General features: G+C 46.1%; 1 protein-coding gene across 3 annotated transcripts in view; it reads right to left on the bottom strand.

Moving 5' to 3' along the window:
- The window catches only part of LOC125331430 (contactin-4), a 273,122-nt gene that overhangs the window by 75,266 nt on the left and 175,181 nt on the right, over window positions 1-22,675 (bottom strand). For all 3 annotated transcript variants that reach the window (XM_048315396.1, XM_048315394.1, XM_048315395.1), the window contains one exon: window positions 8,619-8,714. In XM_048315396.1, coding sequence (XP_048171353.1) covers window positions 8,619-8,714 — 96 coding nt within the window. The remainder of the gene's footprint in view (window positions 1-8,618; window positions 8,715-22,675) is intronic.

The following is a 22,675-nucleotide window of genomic DNA, read 5'->3' on the forward strand; positions in this document are numbered from 1 at the left end:
CTTGAACAAAGCAGAATGTGCACCCAGGGATGTGGAACCCCAAATCTGATACATCAGTGCTGTGCTTGTGCCAACTATGCATGTTCTGCATCCTTGGCTGCTGCCAAGGGCTTTGCGGAGGCCAGCAGAGCTGGATTTGGAGGGAAAGGGTTAGCAGAGCCTGAGAGCAGGACTCTGATCTCTGATTTATTTCATAAAGACATCACAAGGTGCTACAACTCTCGATAAATGCCATTGACTGGGTTCTGTCAGACGACAGATCTCACTCATCTTTAGCCAAGCCCGGCTGGCTCTACCCCCTCTCAATCCCATTTCAATCTTCATTTAGTGCTGACTGCAACCAAACAGGGAATAAACCACACGACTGGCTCGCAGATGATTTCTTTTTAAAGATGTCACGAGCTGTCACTGATAAATAAAAAATCCATTAACGTCATGTTCCTGATATTTCGCTGTTTCCAAGGTCTTCAATGGAGGGCTGAGCCTCTTCCCTCCCAGTTACAGACCCCAGACCTCCTCCTGTGTCCATGACACCACCGTGGGGCACAAACAAGGAATGCTGGGGGGCTGACTCTGCAGGTGACAGGTGACACGTGCCAGCTGAAAATCTGCTCTAAACTCCCGTGGCCAGTATCTGTTCTTGACTTTGCCCCTATTTTTGCACCTCAAAATTCATCCCAGAAATGAGGCAGATCACATTTGCCGACTCAGGTGCTTAAATTAGCATAAATCTGTAATGAGCCTGGCATTTGTGCTGTTGGAAATATTTGTAATTTCATAAATCTCTCAATTAAGAGAGCGCTGCATGTTCCCTGTGCTGTCAGAAATATCAAGCCAAAGCACTCCCAAATTAGAAGAGAATTTATCCTTATCCCTTATCCTCAAATATGTTGATAAACTTGTGCACAAACTGAATCAGCAGTTTTAGAGAAAGGATTATGTCAGATTAATTTTAATCTAATCCATTTCTATCTCCTGAGAAGCTTTTTACTTCTTGCTTTCAATAATTTAAACGGTGACTGTGGCAGAGCATAAAAAATAAATGATGGGAGATGCACTTTAAATGGAAGTTACCATTCTCAATCACTTTTTATTTAAATGAGGGTTTCATATGCCTGATTTTAGGTTTAATGAAGCCCATTTTTGCTGAACTGTAATAATCTCCATCACATGGAGCCAGACACAGACGAATTACAGAAACCCAGTGTGTGACTCACCTACTCCTTGTGATGCTGCTGTGGAAAGAGACACCTGGAGTGAATTTTGGGCTGAATTTTGAGGGAATTTTTTGGCAGAAATGCTGCCAGGCTGCTCAGATCCAGCTTTCAGGAGCAGGGCGCCTGCCTTGGAGACACACTGCAGGAACTGGAAGCTTTGGGAAGTTGTTTTCTGGATCTTGGCCTGAGATAAATCTCTCAGAGGTTTTTGGGCTCAGCTGTTCGTGCTCTGGAAAACACTTTTAGGGTGTTGACACTTTGGACCTGGGAATTCTCTGCTGTTAGGGGACGCTGAGTGGCAATCACTATTAAGAGGAAAAACTGGTAACAGATTCAGGTAGTTTTTGATGCTGCACCCTTTGCTCTCCTCACGGTCTCCATCTCCCACATATCTCCAGCACTCACCCTTCATCCTCCTCCTGGGAATATCTAGGAAATCCTGCTGGCATTTTACATGTTCCCATTCCAGGAAAGACACCTGCGAGCTGTGGAGCCCCAGCTCATGGGAACACCACCTTGCTGGGGCATTATCCTGCTTGTTTGGGAACTGAGCCTCCCCTCTGTCCTTCCCTGCATGCTGCAGGCAGAACCATCCATGGACAACAAGGTCCAAGGACAACTCCTGCCCTGCAGTCCAGGGGGGTCTGCAGCACCTCCTGATGCTCCAGGTCTGCCACCACCGACCCAACACCACAGTCAAATACACCAAATCCATCACTGACTGTCCCTAATGGAAAAGTATTTCCCTGCCTCTTTGTTCTTTGCTTTTCCCAGCCCCACGGGAGAGTTTACCTGCTCATATTTTCCCTCCAGCCTTGGCAGTGACCCGTGGCAGGCTGCTCAGTGACCCTGTAGCATTCTGACAAATAGTTGAACCAACTTCCAACCAGCTTAGCAGATTTTTTGCTTGGTTTCCCGGAGAAATGGAACTTTTACAACCACGGTGCCCACCCATGTGTGTGAGACTCCTCTCTAAATTAGCTTCTCACTAATTGGAACCAAATCTGACCAAGCAGCAAAGGCCTCCAAAGACATTAAGACAGGAGAGAAAGAGGAGAAACCATCAGTCGCTTAATAAGGAGTAACAGGGGTAGCTCAGCCCTTTGACAACCTGCCTGGCAAGACGGAGCTGCCCCATCCTGGGAATACAGGTTCTGTAAAATCCACATTTCTCAAAAGCTCTGGGCATCCCACACTGAAAGAAACAGGAGAATAAAGGCTGAATATTAAGGTTACTGTAGTGGAGTGAGGCCACGAAACGCTCCAGGATTCCTGCTATGCCCCACTCGCATGGTATAAAAATCCTGATAATTGCCTTTTTCCTCCTGCACCGGTCTGGTTTTTCCCAGGTTTGCTCCCCTTCCTCCCTGCACTGCGTGGTGGGGGCTGTACAAACACGAGGGAACACCAGACACAATTTGTGGGACGGATTATTTACAAGACAAACCCCTCAAACCTTTCATCCCACTGGAGGCCATCAGCCACCCTGAAAGCCAAAACATTCTCACAGTTCCCAGCCCTTGAAGTGTCCATCATCCCTTTAAAAAAATAATAATAAAAGGGGTGAAAAAGTGAGCGGACAAGTGAGCAGCGCTAATGATTTCTGTGCCCAGAAGTGGTTTCAGCAGCACTGTAATCAGTAAAGTGCTTTCTGCAAACATGTCTGGTGTCCACACTTCACTACAGCATGAAAGGCTGAGATTGAGATGGGATCAGAATTGCCATCTCCTCTGTCAAATGCTAAAATTTAGTTAGTTCTACTTGATTAAGCTGTGCAACAGAACTAAAAGTTCTCCTGGATAGCAGCAGGGAAAAAAAGGCAGGAAAGAATGAGAAAACCTGAATGCATCCAATCTGTGAAAAGATGGGGGAATTATTCTCTGTCAACATCTCAGCTCACAGCCATGGATGTGTTCCCATCCATGGCTGTGCTTCCATCAGGAGCGATGGCATCAGATAGGAAAGAATTATGGGAACAACTGAGCTTTAATGAATCTCCTCCTCTTTGGGAAGATGGAATTTTCCAAGCATGTTGAGAACATGGGCACAACAGAGAGAGAAAACTGATTTTCCTTGAAATCCTGCCTTTGTTCACTCAAGGGGACACAGCTCCCAGATACCCAGGAAGGTAAGAAAGGAGCAGAGGGACAAGGAGTCTGAGGAACTGAGGTTCAGGGAGAGAACTCATGGAGGGGAGGTTCAGTTCCAGGGTCAGCAGGAACTTTGAGGCCCTCAGCAAATGGCAGGAGAAGACAAATCCTGTAGGAACACCAGTGGGTTCCCATCTGCCCAGCTGAGCACTTTGTGATCTAAAAAAAAGCCCTCAGCTGGTTTATTTCTTGCCCAGATGATTGAGATAGATTAGGAGTGAGAATAAATGTGCTGCAGCTGTGGTGAGGGGTGGAACAGCGAAGCCCAGAGAGGTCTCGGAACAGGACACACCTCCAGGGAATGCAACGGGAACACGGAATTCAAATAATCAAGTAATTGAGAGATCATTTTCACCAGCCCTCTGTGTACATTCAGCATTTCTCACAGCACTTGCAGAGCTCCATCTCCACAGGCTTTTCCCACGAGGGCTGGAAGGCAAATGTCATGAGAACATGGTTATAGATCTTTCTAAAGATGAACCATGAGAAACTTGCAGGAAGGGGGGTGAGAGAAATCCTAAACGCAAGTTCATTTATCTTCCCAAAGAAGGGAGGGGAAGGATTTGCAGGCCCCTTTGTTCTGCATGAGGATGGGTGTGCTACCAGCCTGTCAAGTAGAAAATACTTTCCAGGACTGTATTTTTTTAGGCTCTAGACTCACAATGAAGTGCCAGGGATGTTAGAAGGAATTGGAAAACTGTAGTTGTTAAAGCATTAACTAACCCTGCCCTGACTATCAAATAAATCTAACAAAAGTGGCAGCTAAAGGACTCAGCTCCCACAAACTTAAGTGAAAAGAACTATTTGGCACAAAAGAATATTTTTTCTTAAAATTTGGAGATAAAAGGACAGCAACCTCCAAATACTTCCCAGACATATCCCTGTTAGAACCCAACTTCACTTCAGAGCCCTGAGAAACACAAGCGAGTGTTTGCTTTGGATTTTGGAGCTTTTTGTTTGTTTGTTTCAATTAAGTTTATCTCAACAAGAAATGTATCTTGCCAAATTTGATTAACAGCACCGAAAAAAGCAAACAAGGAAAGGTAACTTTGTTTCCCCCCGCAAAGCTCCTCAGAAGGAAAACATTTCCACCAGGAGCTTAACCGGAACACGGCTGTGCACTTTGAAATGCTTTGTGGTTTCTAAACGGCTTAAAAATGCAACAGAACGAAAAACAAAGCCTGTTTTAGTGATATTTTTCCTGTTTTGGCTTGAAATGCTCCAGATGGTCAAGGGAAGAGATTCTTCCCCTGTACTCTGCTCTTGGTGACAACCTACCAGGAGGACTGCCCGAGGGCAGGGTTAGATGGGATATTGGGAAATAAACCTTCCCTGTGAGGGTGGGCAGGCCCTGGCACAGGGTGCCCAGAGCAGCTGGGGCTGCCCCTGGATCCCTGGCAGTGCCCAAGGCCAGGCTGGACATTGGGGCTTGGAGCAGCCTGGGACAGTGGGAGGTGTCCCTGCCCATGGCAGGGGTGGCACTGGATGGGCTTTAAGGTCCCTTCCCATTCAAACCATTCTGTGACTCAATGGTTAATCTCACAGGGCTTTGGAAATACAAAGCAGGAGAGCTTTGTTTTCTGGTATCCAAATTTTAGAGCTCACCCTAAGACAGGCTGAGGTACCTTATTAAATCTCAACACAAAAGTCACAGAAACTCTTTGATGTCCCTCCCATGTCCAAACCCATTTCTGTGGCTCCATCACTGGGGAGTGCCCAGTTCCTGCAGTGGCCGTGATGAGGCCCCTGGTGTTCTGCACCAACACCAAAGCCACATTTGGGCTACACACAGACTTTTAGGATTTTTGACTGTTTCCTCTTGTCCACTCAAACACCTACAGCTGCTCCTCGTGCTGCTACACAGGCCCCAGTGTCATGTTCCCAGAGCAATGTTTACTCCTGAATGATTTCTTCTGGGGAGTATCAGGGTGGAATGGTTGACACATGACCATCGTTGGGCTTTTGATTAAACAAGCTGCAGAAATAATGAGGGAACACCCTTCACACGCAGGGTAATTATCTCAGAAAAATCCTAACAACCCAGGCAGGTTTCTACCAGTCTGTTAGGAACAAATGGAGAAGGCAAAAAAAAAAAAAGGAAGGGAAAAGAACTGGAACTTCTAACAGACAAAGGGGTCATCCATACGGCAGGACTGGCCTCGGGGGTTTGGGAATGTGCTGCTTCAAGCGCAGAAAACGCGACAGAAGCAAATGTTTGATTTGCATTCACTCCTCTTTCCAGCCCATTCACTTCCCGAGCTGCAGATGAACGTTTATTTTCCAAATCTCCAGCACTCAGCATGCACTTCATCAGAGGAGGCCATCACATCATTATGCTGCTTAACAAAATGTGCCAGCACAAGGCAGTGACCTGACAAACAGCGGCTCCCCGCCGCCGCCGCGCCGCACACGCATTCCATTTCCATTTGGGGTCTGGGGGGGAGCTGAGATCCATGTGCTGCATTTCCAGCTCATTTCAAACCAAAAATGGGGACAATGCACGGCAATGCCCAGATTGTTCTGTGCGAGCTGTACACAGCCCATTTGTTGATGCTGAAAAGACTTGTTCATCATTTGGACTCATTTTCAGGATGAATTTCCTGTAATGTTTGAACAGTAGGAAGCTCTTTATTGGGCATCATTTAGAAGAAAAAATAAAAAGAAAGCCTCAAAAACCAATGTGTGTTGGCCAACATAACTTTGCTTTTAGCTGACAGCTCCTCAAAAATGGACATTTCCAAGTGGCAAAGTATCGGAGTGAACTACAGCTGAAAGGTTAACGGTCTGGACGCCGATCAGCATCTTTTTAATAAAGCCACAATTTTTAAGCCCAAGACAACCAGGGACAATGGCTGACAGGAAATAATTCCCTTCTAATTTACTATTTTTCTTTTCCCAAATCTCTGCACCTGGCCAGGATGGTTTTTTTCAGGCTTCTGCTATTCCAGTGAATACCCTCATCACCAGAGCAACAGCAATTCTCAGATTGAATAGTTTTGCTTTTTTAAATTATATTTTTTCAGATTTCATTTTCAATGAAATACAAAGCTAAAGTAAAAATGAAATAATATGAAAGTGCATTTTTTCCCACAGTTAGCCCTGTATTTCAGCACTGGTCATTAATGACATCAGGCACTTTTTGCAAAGATGATGAAGTTGGGTTCACTGCCCTAATCAGATTCTAAAATAAGTAATTGCATTTTCTCCTCTTAATGCCACTCGCACTTTCCATGAGCTGGATTATTTTTCACTGCTAAGCTGAACAGTTTTTTCCTGTCGCACCTCAACGTTAAACACTTGCAATGTTACACTGGGGGACTGGAAGGAGCTGATCTCTACAGCTCTGCTTTGCCAACACTGCCGAGGCCCTGGGGACGGGGCTGCCCATGGAACACGGCGGCTTCCGATGAGCAGCAGCTTCCCACTGACACCTGATATTCCTCCTGAACCTCCCTCTGCCCAGGGCTGAGCAGGAGAAGGCTCTGGGACTGTGCAGTGGCTGCTACAGAGCCAAGAGCTTCGATCACAGCGGGACATGCGCAGTTGGCTTATGGAAACACAACGATTACCAAGAAACATCAATTTGCAGTTGTGACTTTTAAAACTCATCTTATTTCTAACTTTGGGAGGAAGGAAAAGTAAAAGAAAATGTTGCCACAGAGCAGATGAATTCCTGCAGAACAAGTGGTCTGAATTAACCTGTTTTGAGTTGCCTGTGAATACTTTCTGTGCAAGCCAGCAACCAACAAGCTCAGTAACGCCAGCCCAGCTCGGTTACAGAGCTGTGATAGTGTCAGGTTAGACTAGCTGTGGCTCTGGCTACAATTAAGAGAATTTTCAGGCTGCAACAGAGCAGGTGATGGATGGTGGTCATAGGGGAAGTCATCTCCCATCACCCAAATGACTGAGGGAAATCATTACCCTCCGGGCACCAGGAATGTTCTCGCTTCCCCATCAGCACACAAGGCTCTGTCCCTCTTACTGAACCCATGCTGGAAATAACACCAGCACCTTCTGGGAATGCAGTTTTTTGTACCACCAGTAAATAAACCCAGACCAAACCTTCCTCCTGGAGCACCTGAACAACCATTGCCTTCTCTCTGCTCACTGCCCCCACCAGCTGCCCCATCTCCACACATGGTGCTCACCCTGCAAGGATTTCTTATGGCAAAACAGGAACCTCTCAGCCACTGCAGAGCAGGGCTGTGCTGAGGAGACAAATGTGCACAATTCCTGCAATCCCTGTGTCCCTCTTGGAGCCTCCTGCCTTGGAGAAATGGGAGGGCCCCACTGGGACAAAGTCCATGGGCAGCTCTGTCAGCTGGTCAGACGTGAGCCCAGGAGCTCCTCAAGGCCCTGTCTCCTCCTATCTGAGCAATAAGCTCAGCCTAACAGCACATGGTCCACCAGGCAATTTCCATCCAGCTGATGAGGCCAGACAGATTTCAAAGCAGGACTGCAAATTCCTTTAAAAGGGACACGGATCAGAGGAAGATGTTCCGATGTTTTGACGGAGCAAACAGTGCCCTGTCGGAGGAGCCAGCTGCAGCGGCTGGTTGTGGGTCCTGGTGGGGAGGGACACACACATGGAGCTTGTCGGGCACAGCCAGGGCATCCAGCAGGAATTCTGCCAGAACCACTCCCTCTCGGACACAATTTAAACACACCAGTGCAACACGCACGCTCAGGAAGCCACAAACTGGCACGTTTAAAATAAGTTTGTGCTAAACTGAAAGAAGTCTTTGGCATTTCCTAAACATTTATGCCAGCCTCTTTGAAGCCAATGGCACCTTGTGTGATCTGGACACATCCTGAGTATCCAGGAGACAAAAAAAAGTGCCAATAGTGTTTGAAAAAAATAAATAGTAATAAAAAGATGATGCACAAAAGTGGCTCTGTCAGCAATCCACAACTTTTTAGCAGAAGACACACCCGGGCCACAAAGCAGACAGGCTGCACATGACCCTGGCCATGTCTTTGGTATATGAACACACTGCTTTAGCTTCCATCAGTTCACCTCTGAAGTTTATACTCAGACATAGTAAAATGCTTTTTCTCTGAATTTACCCCCAACTGGAGCTTCCCCAGTCACCCAGCATGACCCCCATAGTCAGGCTGGCCCTGCCACAGCCCTCTCCTTGCAGGTGACTGCTTCAGACTTCCTGAAAATTCTGGGAATTCTCTTCCTCGAGAACGGAAACCTCACAATTCGTTGCCAAACACTGAAGTTGAGAGAAGGAAAGCTCTTTACCTCCAGAGTGGGGTGGGGGCCCACAGAGCAGCACCATGCCCTGGCCCTGGCGGACGGACACCGTGCTCCTCGTTCTGGTCTTGAAGTTCTCAAGGTCTGCCAGGAGAGAAAGAACTCGGTTAAAGGGTGATCAGAGGCTTCTCCTTATGAGAAGAACAAGAGGAAAATGACAAAATAAAGCAAACATCAGCTTGGAGGGTGGGCTGGTGGGGTCTGGGTAGAACATGAGGCAGCAGGAGGCTGAGGAGCATCAACAAAAGGATCAGGAAATGCTTCCCCAGGCTGGGAAAGGTGAGAAGGTGCTGATTTATCCACAGCAGCAGACACACCCGGAGAAAATTCCTGCACCTGTAATGCTGGGGGAGTTTTGTTGTATGAATTTAGGAAGAACTGCTGCCTTAAATAACCAATTACATCCCACCCCAGCCTGTTTCCCTGCAGGAGCCTCGCTGCTGATGCCCTCCCGGCCCATGTGTGGAGAGCCTTCCTTTCCCACAAGGAAGTCTCTTGTACCAGCTGCATGTAAAGCCACAGAGCGCTTTAATTAAATCAAATTCCTCCTTCCACCTCTCTTTTTTCCTCTCCTCAGGGCCCATGCACTGCAAAAATACAACTCCCTCTGCTCTCCTTGCACACTGAATTCAAGAGACTCGCAATGAAGTGAGGAGGTGACTCTGAGCTGAGCAGTGACACCAGGATTGTCACCAGCAGCTGCTTTGTGGGAGCACCAAGACATGGAATCACTTTGGCAGCCTCTGATCTTTAACAATCTCCTGCATTTCAACTTTCTTTTTTTTTTTCCTTGTTTCCAGCGTAGCTGAGCCTTGGTTTGGCAATTACAAACCTGTTGTCAGTGCAGTTGGGAAAACACAGAGGTGATAAATATTTATCAGCAGGAACTGGTAGGAACATCATTATAAGGTTACAGGGATGGAAAACTGAGCCTTGATTTTTATCCCCTCTTAAAAATGGTTTCTGCACACATACTTAAAAAATAAATAAATAAAATTAGTAATTGTCACTGCTTCATCTCCCTTTCTAGGAGAGAAATCTTTTTTGGCCTTTCTTTCTTTTCTGTCTTAGGACAAAAGGAAAACAGAAAAAGAAATTATCAATTAGAGAGATAGAATCTTTTCATTCCTCAATTCTATAAAATTTACAGGGTTTTTTTTTTTTTTTTTAATTTTACAGAAAACCACTGTTACATTCCTCTGGCCACCTGCCAGTGCACAGATTTTTATACATTTTGACTGCACACGGGCACAAGGCTGGATGCCATCCTCTCTGAGGACAGCTGCAGGAGGAGTAATAGCCTAAAGCCCAAATAATGCCTGCAGGAATATATGTGCTATTTTTTACATCAATATTGACAAGAAAAGGATTGCTACCAGGAAAAGCAGCCTCTGCTTGGATGAACATCTAGGAAATGCTGCAAGAATGGTCAAAACCAACTGGAGGCAGCAAATAAAGCAGAGCATTCATCACCACTGCTTGTGCTGCAAACCATCAGGCCTTGGGAGTGAGCTCGGAAAAGCCTCATGCAAGTGCTTCAAATCGGGCTCTGAGTGAAATAACGAGATTAAGATAATTATAAGAAAGGCTAAAGCCTCATCAAAGCCATCAGGCTGATTGTGCCCGTGCTGTCTGAAGCCCACAGATTTCTTTTTGCAACACCTAAACAGGAATGAACAATAATATCGAGAAGACTTTTTTAGTGAGAAGCTTCATTTAGACCCCACCTTGCAGCCTTGCAACTGCAGAGTGGGTGGTTCAGCTCTGGGTGTCTGCCCTGACAACACCATCAAGCTCCACTTCACTTTGTCCTCAAACCTAAAAAACCCTGGGTAGCAGAGGAGGGTTTTTGGTTTTATTTGCCAATAAAAAAACCCCCAAACCAACAAATAAACCCACAAACCCATCATATTAAAAGGAAAAACTGAGGAAGAAAATAATAACGCTTGCAATTCTGTCGATCAGTGTCCTGCCAACTATTGTCACAACACCAAACCAAGGACTCCAATGAACACAGAAAAATATTCTGTAAGCTCCAGTAACCCCAGCATTAGAGAAGGATTAGTAGTTAGCAATTAGTAATGATTTCAAGAGGACAATACAGCAGTGTAACAGGAATGCAAACAGGTTATTGCGAGTAGCAGCTACTCACACCTTACTTAACGAATGAGTTAAGGTGCCTTTTAAACACTTTCTGGACAGTATCAGTTCTAAACCAAGCTGAACGGACCCACAGAAGCAGAAAGGTGCATGTAGTATTTAATTTCAGCTGGATGTATTTAAAAGCTGCTGCATGACTTTGGGAAAGTCACTTCAGCTCTTGGTGACAAAGTTTGCACCTCTCAAAGGACAAGTACTTCAACTGTGTCTCTCAGAAGAGGCTTAATTAGCTAATATTTGCACAGAAGCCTGACATCTGCTTCTGAAATGCACTGGAGTGCAATGCACACACCAACACCCACCCCTTAATGGGGACTTGAATGGCTTTTCTGGCATAATGAGATTTTCTGTAGCCTCCATTAAAACGCTGCCTTAGTGTTCAGTGCCAGAACTTGGGCAGGTACTGGGAAGTGATGCCAGTCTGACACAGATCCCTACTCCCCCAAAAACGCTCAAAAGCCCAGGAGGTGCCGGCAGCAGCTGTCAGCCCACCAGCTTCTCACTTTGGGCAGGGTATTTCTGCATGGAATGACCTCCTTCCAAAACCTCTGATGGGGTTTAATAAAAGCTTAAGCACTCTAAAATGATCCAAAGCCCCTCAGGACTGAGTAGTTTGTCTCAGTAATTGGCATTTCGAAACTTTAATCAAACCCATATGGCTTTGCACAGTAACAATTACCCAAGTTGTCCAGAGTAATGAAAAATTTCCCCAAATTTTGCCTACAAAAATCAGTCTTTATAGCAAAGAAGATTCCATTATAAGCAAAACAAAAGGACTGCAGCCTTTTCTCAGGACCTGCTTGGGTTTGTGCTTTATGAAATGTGGTAATTCTTTTTCTAAGTGACTCCTAGGCAAGCACGGAAATCAAAGTTTTAAAGAAACATTTCCCAGATGGCGTCGAAGGATGGGCAAACAAACAAGGACACATCAGCTCCTGCTGGGGGGGACAGTGTAAGATGCCAGTCTGTGGAAGATGTGGCCTCAGACTTCTGTACTTACATCCCTTCTCAGTTACAGCTCCACTGATTGTCCCAGAGGTGAGACTTCTACCCCAGCAGAGCAGCTACACAGTCCCCCTTGGTTCCCATTACTGGCTGCAACAATAACAGAAATAATGGAAATAACAGAATTCCTGAACTCAGCATGCCCTGGAAACCTTGAAGGGAACACCAAGACTTCCCTCAGGAGCCTGCCAGTCTCAGGGCACTGGGGACGTGACAGGGATCCCTACTTTTTTGTGAAAGCTGAGCTCTGTCTTGCTGGCTTTGTTTGCCCGAGGAGGCTTTCCGTGCTTTGCTTTTATTTTTTCCACACGTGCCTATTTTTAGAACACAAAATACTCTGCAATTACTGGTTCTGCAATTAGGAGAGACCCCTCCGTGCAAGAGCTATTAAAAACCACCCAAAAAATATTATAGGAAATGAGATGAAGAGTCAATGATGCAGACTGGTGGTGGCAGGTGTCTGCATGTCCTTTAGAAAGCCAATTTCTGTGACTGTATCGTGTGGGAGGCAGCTCTGCTGTGCAATGCCTTGAATGACACGCTGTCAAAAACTCACCATTAGTGAGCCCTTTGTCATTACAGTTCAGGGTTTTTTCCTAATGATTAGAAAAGCAGAGCCACAGCTATTTTCACCTATTCTTCCTGTTCGACTGGCATGGAACTATTTCTGCTTCTGCTATATTCCAACAAAAATGTACACACATCAATCACTGCTTTATGCATCACTGGGTTTTAATTGCCAAAGAAAAACATGGCTAATAGGCTTGGAAAAATAAAAATGTTACTGGATTTTACTTAAAAGTCTTCCTCTAGAGACTTCTGTAAAGCAAATTTGATAACACACCAGTGACATCACTCAACTGAGTTGGTGATAACAGCAAGGAGCCTGCAAAGCACAGGGCCTGCATCCCTACAGATCATTATTCCTCCAGGGTGAGATATCCAATGAACCTCGACAGAAGGAACACAGAGTTTTTGCCCAGGAGCAGCACAGGGAGGGAGAAGGGTGGGTGATATCCACACATCTGTGCATCAAACTGGGAATTACTGGGAATTAGCACTGCCTTAGTGTCATTCCAGCTGTACTAAAAGTAAGTCTTTGGTTAGGACACTCATACTTCACTTAGATGAGCAACAAATCCGTGGGATCAGCACTTGAGGGGTTCTTTTAGCCAGTTTGTATTTTATGGGGGGTTGTGGTTGGTATTTCCCCCTGGAGACTTGGCTGTGCTTTGAACACAGGAAAATTGAATGGTTAAAAATGAATCTGATCATTTAGGAACAGATATTTTAGAAAGCTGGCACATGTTCACTGGCAATTTTGGGTATTCTGGAGTGGACAAAACACCACCTTTACTAATATAAAATGAACCTTAGAGCACCCATTCAATAGGAGATAATGATACAGGTAAGGTGTAATTTCTTTTTCTGTGTGAAATGCCCAATCCCCTTGGGTGATCAGACACAGCCAAGACACCCAAAGCCAATTTTTGAGCACGACTTAAAGAGATTTGCAGATCTTAGTGGGCTTTGCCTTCTCAAACCCCTTCTATCAGTTTAAGATAATCCCAGCAATCTAAAATTTAGGGTGATCTTTAAGGTCATGTCCAGTCCTCGAATTGAAGCCAAAGAGATTATTCCCTTTATGAAAGAGCACATGACTCATCCCAAGGGAATCTGATCAGGCTGGCAATGACATCTCCAACAAAAAAACTGACAGAAGGAGTGGCCGAATCCTCCTGGTTCAGACAGAACAAAGAACCTCCTGCTAAGGGATATTGGGATGCCCTCTCCCGAGCTGTTCTCATCCTGTTTGCACAACTCTCCACACGCCACAGATCCCCCGTTCATGTCCTGGGCGAAGCTCACAGCCAGGCGGGCAGGGAAGGCATCGGCGTGGCTGCCCACGGGACAACCCCACTCCACTGGCTGCTGACTACAAACTGTGGGAGTTTGGCCCACAAAACCAGTCTTGGAGAGGAGATCCCAGTGCACCTCAACCCATTTTGGATGTGAGAGGACACTGGTTGGAAGAACTCCCAGGAAGGAAGGCTGAAAGCTCTTAACTGGCACCCACAAGAGACAAGATTGGCCCGCTGGTATCTGTGGCCCCACCACCCCCAAAGACTGTCTCTACCAAACTGCACCTGATTTCCAAGCTGGCCTTGATGTCAGCCCTTGCACCCATACACAGAGATGAAGTTCTTCAGGCTGTGTCCTTGCTGGTGTGTCAGGACTGCACAGAGAGCTGTGCGGGCTGGAATAAAACCCCTTTGATACAGAGCTTAATAGAATTTTAGTTTAAGAGCTGGTGTTCTAATGAATAAATTTGAGAGTCACTGATTTGAGAAATAGTTTACAAGTCTGGGCATGAAAGCTTTCTAATTTGACCTTTAGAGCAGAAATTTCACTGGGATTTCTACTTCACCAAGGAGAAAAGGAGGGAAAAAGAAGTTTTAGAGGTAAATGTCTTGTCATTTCCCCCACCCCTATCCCTGCAGGAAATTTTTTTTTTTCCATGGACTTTATTACTGTGAGCACTAACAAGGCACTGCCTGGGCAAATTTACCACTCACATCTCTAATCTCTCTAACACCTTGGACTTGGATGTCTCTATCTGGATTCTCATGTTGAGACTGTTTGAATTTTCCCAAGTCTTTCTGACCACCATCTGTTAAAGACAGGCTGATTTCTGAACCCACATGGCTAAAATTCCACCTCTCTGGGATTTGATCCTTGCTCTCAAACGGGCTGCAAGGCAGCCCCAGTGCTTATCTACCTTCCTTCACACCACCGATCTTACAGGGAAACAGGAGTTCTTAGAAATTCCTGCAAGGCATCCATTTTTCTTTTCCAAAATCAAACCACTCTTCTCTATGATATTATGAAAAAATAAAAAAAAATCCTCCTTGTCTTCATGTTCCATTTCATAAAAACTGCCTGTTTGCCTTCTTTCTACAGGAAATATTTCAAACATTTATTTTGAAGCAGCTCCTCTGCTTGAGACAAAGTGCTGAGGACTCTGAAAATTTTACTACTTTAATCTAGAAAATCTGGGCAGACATTTCCCCCTGAGTTGACTCGAACAGGGTTTTTTCACTCTCAGAAGTTTTTTATCTTTTCCTAGACTAAAAAAATAAAAGCTCTGTTTGCAGTTTCCTGCAGCACAGACGACTCTGCAGTGGGCAGAGAGCAGAATTCCACAGGCACAGGAGGTGGGCACAGCCCTCCCTCAGGCCATGTCTGAGCATCGAAGGTGCCTCAGTGCTCCCTGCAGGCTCTGCTGCACCTTCCCACTCTGGGCAGTGACAGGAGTGCAAATCCACACCCAAAATAATGTAAAACACAATCACTGAGTCATAGAATTCATCAAAGCCCATCCAGTCCCATGGGCAGGGACACCTTCTACTGTCCCAGACTGCTCCAAGCCCCAATGTCCAGCCTGGCCTTGGGCACTGCCAGGGATCCAGGGGCAGCCCCAGCTGCTCTGGGTGACATGACCCAAGCTCACTCAGCAGGAAGTTTCAAAGGGAAATTTCCCTTTACTTGATAAAAACCCAAACAAAGCCCACCCCTCAGAGATCCCAGTCCTCAGAGGGTGTCTGGTGGCTCAGCCTCCCAACGTTAATGCACATTTTGGTGCTCAGCAGCACCTCAGAGTGCTGATATTTTTCCACTCTGCTCCTCTCTGATGCCTAATGAGCAATGAAATGCCAGTCATGTCCGCTGCAGACAGGGAAACCAACACGGGCCAACTTCCCACAAACACATTTAAGGCTCCTCCGTCCTCCACATGCCAATGCTGACTCCTGGCTTTGCTTTCCAGAGGGAAAATAGGAAAGAAAAAAACAAAATAAAGATAAAGCAGCCACTGGGATAAAGTTGTTCTGCACTGGCCTTGCATCCCATCAACAGGAAGAGAAATTTTCTTGCAGGATCCACCTCTGGCCTTTACCAAGTCTGTGCTTGGCTGGGGGTCCTGGAAGTGCTATTTCCACACATTTAGAGAAAATACTGATTTGCATTGATTTAGAATCACTAAGTAAGGCTCATCCAAGGATTATAATTATTTCTTCAGCTAGGTAAAGAGCTTTATTTCATTCAGGAGGTTTAGAGGCATCACACGGGGGGGAGGTGTCACAAGAAGCATCCTAATAACTGAGCAAATAACACAACCTCCTGGTTTCTTGTCCTGTTCTCCATCCACTGGCCACACAAAACAGCAAAAGTGATTAGGATACACCATGAAAACATAACCCTACAGCTCTGCAGATGTTTACTACTCTACAATCACTTATTGCAAGATGTTTGGGTGTTCATTTTTAAAAACCACCTACATTATCATTTCGTTTTTAAAAATTCAGTCCCAGATATTTAAAAAAAAAAAAATCTGCATTTTGAATATAACTTATTTTACATATTAAAGGCAAAATGAATAAATAAGGAGAGAGATGGGGAAAAAAAATGTCAAACCTGTGTCTTGCTTTTCCCTGAATTTCTTAAGCAGAAGAGGACATGTGGTGCTGTGAGTGACCTGTGATCCTCAGCAGGCTCCAACACCTCCCCATGCAACACCCCCTGCCCTCTCCTGAGCTCTTCCCAGACAGAAACCAAAATAACTTCCCAAATAACACTGCAGCCTTAGGAGACTCCCAGCTTTAGGACAAGGTGCACTAATTACTTCCGCTGCTTTAAGTAATAATGTATTCAGCTTATTTATAACCCTGGGGGGGAAACAAAGCAGGTAAAAATCCTCCATTTCTGCTCTCAGTTCAGGGTCCTTCTATCCCAGATGAAAGTAAAGTAGGTTATAGATCTATCCTCTGCTGCAAACTCCCTGTTGGTCCTATTCATCAAAAAAAAAGGGAAAGGAGAGTGAAAAAAGAGGAGCTTACATGAGGCTTAGCCTAGTTTTCCACCCATCAGAGACTGTGGAGAAGGAGCAGAGGTTGGGAGCTGGGTCTCTAACACTGATGGCTGCCCTGTGCATGGCTCAGTCAGGATTTCAGCAAAGGAGAAACACTGGGACGTGGGAACATATGGAAAAATGCAAATAAATGTGCTCATTCCTGAGTTAAGATCACCCCAACCCCAGTCCTGGGGGGACTGCCAGGTGGAAGAGCTGATTTTGGGTAAGACCAGCAGGGCTGTGATGGAGATAAATGGCATTTTTTCTTGGAAAGGCACTGGAGGAGGAATCAAGAATTTGACACTTGGCAGGAAACCACACAGTTTAAATGTTTGTGTCTCTGCAGAACTGGGGACGCCCCAAACAGGCTGTGCCCTGCTCTCACAACCTGACAGCTTCAAGGGTGTCACAGGGCACGGAGCAAAACAGGGATGGCACATCCCAGTGGGATTGGGGAAACCTGGGAAAATGGGGTCTCTGCAGTGGGCAGAACTGGACATTCTGGCTCGAAAATGATGTTGATTTGCAGAGTTTTGTGTTGCTGCCACAGAGCCACCCCTGGGCACCACAACAAACCCCTCTGCCTGGCCTGGATGCACAGAGGCTCGGCAAGGCTTCAGTGGGAAAAGGAGCGAGATTCTGGGGGATGCAGGAGAAACTGGGTCATGTTAAGATAGTGGATTTCTGAAGATGTAAGAAAAACTGAGACAATTTAATGATTTAAAGCAGATTTGTGGTGCAAGCCGCAGTGGCTGGCTGGGAGTGTCATCTCTGAATTGTGACCGTGCGTGGGAGGCAGCGCGCTGATGAAAATGCCGAGAAAAAGGGAATGAAAGTGTGGGAAAAGCCGGGGATTTGAAGTCCAGGTTCTGAAAAAACAGAAGGGGTATCTGGGCAAGAGACAGCTGAGTGGGATATTTCAGTACTGGGGTGCAAAGCAGCCTTGGAGGACAGGGATGCATTCCTGCAGTGGGAATGTGGGCAGGCGTGGGCGCTTCCTCATCTTAGTGCAGGTGAGCAGATCCCACCCAGAATGCTGAAAATTCCCACCCTCTGTACTCCACAGGGATCTTTTCCTCCACAGGAAAGCTCCAGAATGAGGGAGGAGCCAGGAAAATGTGCAGGGCTGGGCTTCTGCTCCTCAGAGGTAAAACCTTGGAGAAATAAACCTCCCAAGGAGGACGAGCAGAGCCAGGCACACCAATCCCAGCTGCCTCCTGAAAAACCAGCCCAAACCCTCTGCTCCTGTATTTCCAGAAGGTTTAAAACACATCAGCTCCCATCAACCCTCAGACTTTAGATATCCCTGTGGAAATGCTTCCATTTGCGTGCTGAACGCATGGATCAATCCCTGGGATCGTTGGTTGGTTTGCTTGGAATTCAGCAGAGCTGCCCCCCCCAGTGTTTTCATTATGAATTGTTCTTGAAAGAGTGACTTCCTTGCCAATTAATCTCCAAAAGATAAAATGAATGCACTCGAGGGCAATGAGGGTTCACCAGTAAAGACTTTGAGCAGCCATTACAATGCGTTTCTTAGCAACTAACAGTGAAAATTATGGGATTTACTCGTGTAAAAGATATAACAGGAAACACCCCAGCAATGGGAATATTGAAAAAAACCCTTTCCAGTAGGATGTTGGGAGTAATTTTCTCTTTCTACCACCACAATGAAATTATTTTGAGATGCTAGGTCAAAGCCCCAAAGTATTCTCACTGCAACCACATTATTACTGGATTTTCTGCCACTCTTTGCTCTGTGCAATGCTGGGTCCTAGCTGCTAATTCATGTTTAACAATTATTTTGGAAAAAAAACAAACCTTCTATAAAATGAATTCTTTCAATAAAATGTGTGTGGGGACCAGTTTTTAGAAACAGCTGTGTGATTCCCTTCACTTCAGAGGATGTTCACGGTAACAAAGAAGAAAGTTAAGGGTTTCTATGATTGAATCAGAATATCCTGAGCAGGAAGGGGCCCACAAGGATCACCCCTCATGAATAATCCAAAGGGAAAGGTACAAAAGGTGAGGTGGAGGATGCTCCCCTGGTTAGGGGGTAGAAGGCAGCGAACCTCCAACCCTGTCCCTCAGGCACCGAGGACACATTGAAACAGTTCAGGCTCAATTCCACACAGAAAATTTCACCTGTCTCGGGCCACCTGCATGAGGAGGAGGAGGAGGAGGAGGAGGAAGAGAACAAGGAGACCTTTCCCCTTCCTTTTAACCTCCTGAGGCAGCACAGTGATGCTCCACCCCTGCTCCAGCATCCTCACAGGACACCTCACACCTCTTATCCCCCACTCTCCTGGGGCCTAATTCTGTTCTAAAATTGGTCCCTCAGCCCCTTGGACATCTCAATATCATTTTGGCCTGCAGAAACTGAAGAAAACATCCACAGCATTAGCATGGAGGTTTAAGTTTGAGATTTAAAGGAAACTCCTTCCTGGAAAATGTCCATGGGTTGGAAAGGTGATTTCAGAGAGGCCTCTGAGCACACAGCAGAGGGAAAGACATCAGCCATCCTCCCCTCATGGGCTCCCACAACAAAAAAAAAAAACCTGAAAAGCAGATCCCATTTCTCTAACAGCTTTCTCTAACATTTCTCTAACAGTTTCACAGACATCGCTTTCAGGCAGTTTTTGTAACAACAGGGGTCAAAACAATGATATGACTGAAAACCAGCACTGATTCAAACTTGATTTTCCTCTTTGGATACCCATTTGTAAATCAGCAGCATGTGACAAACAGTGGTGCTGAGGAGACAGGCAATGGCTCTTGCACAGCTCCTCACCCACTCCCAGAGGGTTTATTTCCAAACCAGCATCCTGCAGCTAGCCACATCTTTGTGAATTTTCAGGTTAAACTGCAAATCCTGCTGAGGAGTTTAGGGCCAAATTGAGTCATCACAGCAGGGAGAGAATATTTCATCTATGAGCCTAGGGGATGGCTCCATGGGAGAAGAGGGGCGTTATCTGTTGGGAGAGGCTTGGTCCCATCATCGGGATCATTCAGCTGCTGCTGGTGGAGGTGGTGATGGAGCAGACACAGCCTGGAGGCCCCTGGGGTGGAGGGCACTGGGGTGTCCAGGCTGACTCCCTGCAGTGCTCCTGGAGATGTGCAAAAATGCCTGGTTTCAAAGCTTTGGCAGTAAAACACAGAGTGCAGCCTCAGCAAAGTAAAAGAATTTCAAAGTTATCTCTAATTAGAGATGCTCCCCTATAGCTGCTCATAAATCAGCAGGAATTGTCCTGCCTCGCTCATCCCACTGTGATCAAAAAAAGCTTGGACATCACTTAGCAGAGAATTACAAACAGAAGGGAAACCTTGCACTGTCCCATTTCCTCTGAACCCACTTCCACCAGTGCTGCCAGTTTGGGACAGCGTGGAAGATCAGCAGCACCAGAAGCCACCAAATGAAACTGAATGTGAACACACAGATCTCCAAACGCACACCCCGGAGAAGGGCTGCAAGGGCTGGGCAGAACAAGCTGAGGAGCTTCTCCAGGGGTGATTTAGAGAACTTTCCTTGGTGATTAATGACTGTGGAGGTGTGGGTATAAATCAGAGACATCAAGGTTGGAAATGACCCCCAAAATCGAGTCCAACCTTTGAGCAAACACCAGGGCCACCAAACCAGATCACAAAGTGCCACATCTACTCACTGTCCGAGCAATTCCAGGGATGGTGACTCCACCATTGCCCTGGGCAGCCTTTTCCAATGCTTAACCATGCTTCAGTGAAGACACTTTTCCTGATCTCCTTCCTGGGCACAACTTGAGGCCGTTTCCTCTTGTTCTGTCACTTGTTCCCTCAAAGAAGAGACCGACCCCCACCTTGCCACAACCTCCTTCCAGGGAATTTTAGAGGGTGACTAAACAACTTCCAGCACCTGTGAGAGGTTCCATTCCGTACATTATTCCATGGTCAGTAGGACTGATTTGGCAAGGACACCCTGGAAGCTCATCCTCCCTGTCCTGCCAAAGGGACGGGAGCTGAGCCGGCGGAACAAGCTGCAAATTCATCACTTTGGGAGGGGTGTGGGCCAGCTCTGGTGCCACTAAAAATCAATGGGAGCTTTATCTCCATCCTGAGCGGAAGCAGGAGCTGGGCCACAGCAAACAACTTTAATCCCATGTCTGAAGGGGTGGGCTCACCCCCAAAGTGCTGCGTCAGAGCCGCGCCGCTCCCCAGCCAGAGCTCCTGATTGATTCCAGGGTTATTTCCCAACAGAAACCACAGCACAGTGAATAAAACTGCCAAGCTAAACCCCAGCCCCTAAAAGAAAAAGTACATCATTTAATCTAGTTCAGCTGTGTTTTCATAGATCTTTGTGGAAAAGCCATTATTAGATCCATACTCAAGAGTTTAAAGCTTTTTTATTTTCTGAAAGCTTGTGTTGCTACAAGCACAGGGCTTAGGGTATCATTAATCCATATTCTGTTACTGTGGCACAGCAGATTCCTCACTCGGTGAAAATATGTTCAATTTCAGAGACAACTAGCATGGAAAAAAAATAAGAAAGAAAGGGAAAAGAGAAAGGGGAAAAAGGGAGGAAGAAAAATGAAGAAAAGGACAAATCTGAAATGAAAATGACATATCAAAAAGCAAGTATTCGGGGGAAATATTAGCACTTTTATCATAATGAGTTTGTAACCTAAATACATATTTCAAGGATGAAATTGCTGACCCTGTCTGCCCTCCACAGGAGGCTGAATGGCTCAACCACAGTTTAATCTTCCCTGAAAAGGCTACAGAAGAATAATACAGCCCTTGAAGAACAACACACATTCCTGATGCCCCAAGCTTCACAATTTAACTCTTAAAAGGAGGGGGAAAAAACCCCTCAAACCCCAGCCATCAGCCTCAGAAGAACCAGCAGAAACAAAATTGAGACAAAACGAAAACCACACAACACATGATGAGGATGGAAAATAAGGGATTGCTCAGATGAAGAGTGAAGCTTCAAAAATCCATTTTTATTGTTTCTTAGAGGCAGAGCCTTTGTAGTAAACTTAAATCACTCTGCATGTCCTAATTCAGCTAATTCTGGTTGCAATCCCTTTGATTAGAGATGACAAAAAAATTGTTTTGTCAAAGCCCACCTTGGGAAACCCTAATTTTTTTTTTTCTTTAATCCAAATGTTTCTAATCTGATTATGCTGTTTTAGCAAACTAAAATATAATCTAGGAGTCAAAAATGTATCCATTTACCTGAGTTCCCAAGCATGACTGGAAAAGAACAAGCTTTGTTTTTAAATTCAGTCTTCTCAGGTACGATACAGTCAGACCAGGTATGTGAGGATTTGTCTCCACTCAAGTAGTCCCTGCCTGCTGCACTTGTCAGGATCAGAGAATCCCACAAGGGTTTGGGGACCTTAAAGCCCATCCAGTCCCTGCCATGGGCAGGGACACCTTCCACTGTCCCAGGCTGCTCCAAGCCCCAATGTCCAGCCTGGCCTTGGGCATTGCCAGGGATCCAGGGGCAGCCCCAGCTGCTCTGGGCACCCTGTGCCGGGGCCTCACCGCCCGCTGTGGGATTAGGAGGATCCTCCTTTCTCATCCCACATCCTGAGCTCTGAAGCCCAGATTTGAGGAGCTGACACTCAGCTTGTCCTTCTCCACTGGATTTTGGGAAGCTGTGACCCTGCCAAGCGATGCTGAGGGGCTTTGCTGGGAGTGCTGCTGCTGCTGCTGCACTGGGAGCTGGGAATGGCCATGGACGGGAAGGCAGAGCCTGCTGTGGGAGCAGCAGCCCAAGGTGGTGTTTATGAAGCAATCACCTTGGCATCCTGAAATCTGGAGTGATGGGAATGGTCTTGAGGAAGCTGCTCATTACCCATCCCCAGGGAAAACGTGCCTTCAGTCACGGACAAACTCCAGCAGGTCATGGGCAGAAGGATAATTTATCGTAAACTACGTGGGGAGACAGAGGACTGCACCCTCTGTATTTTTCCTCATTACAAATTGTCCCTCT

This window comes from Corvus hawaiiensis, chromosome 11 (assembly GCF_020740725.1).
Source record: "Corvus hawaiiensis isolate bCorHaw1 chromosome 11, bCorHaw1.pri.cur, whole genome shotgun sequence".
Lineage (NCBI taxonomy): Eukaryota > Metazoa > Chordata > Aves > Passeriformes > Corvidae > Corvus > Corvus hawaiiensis.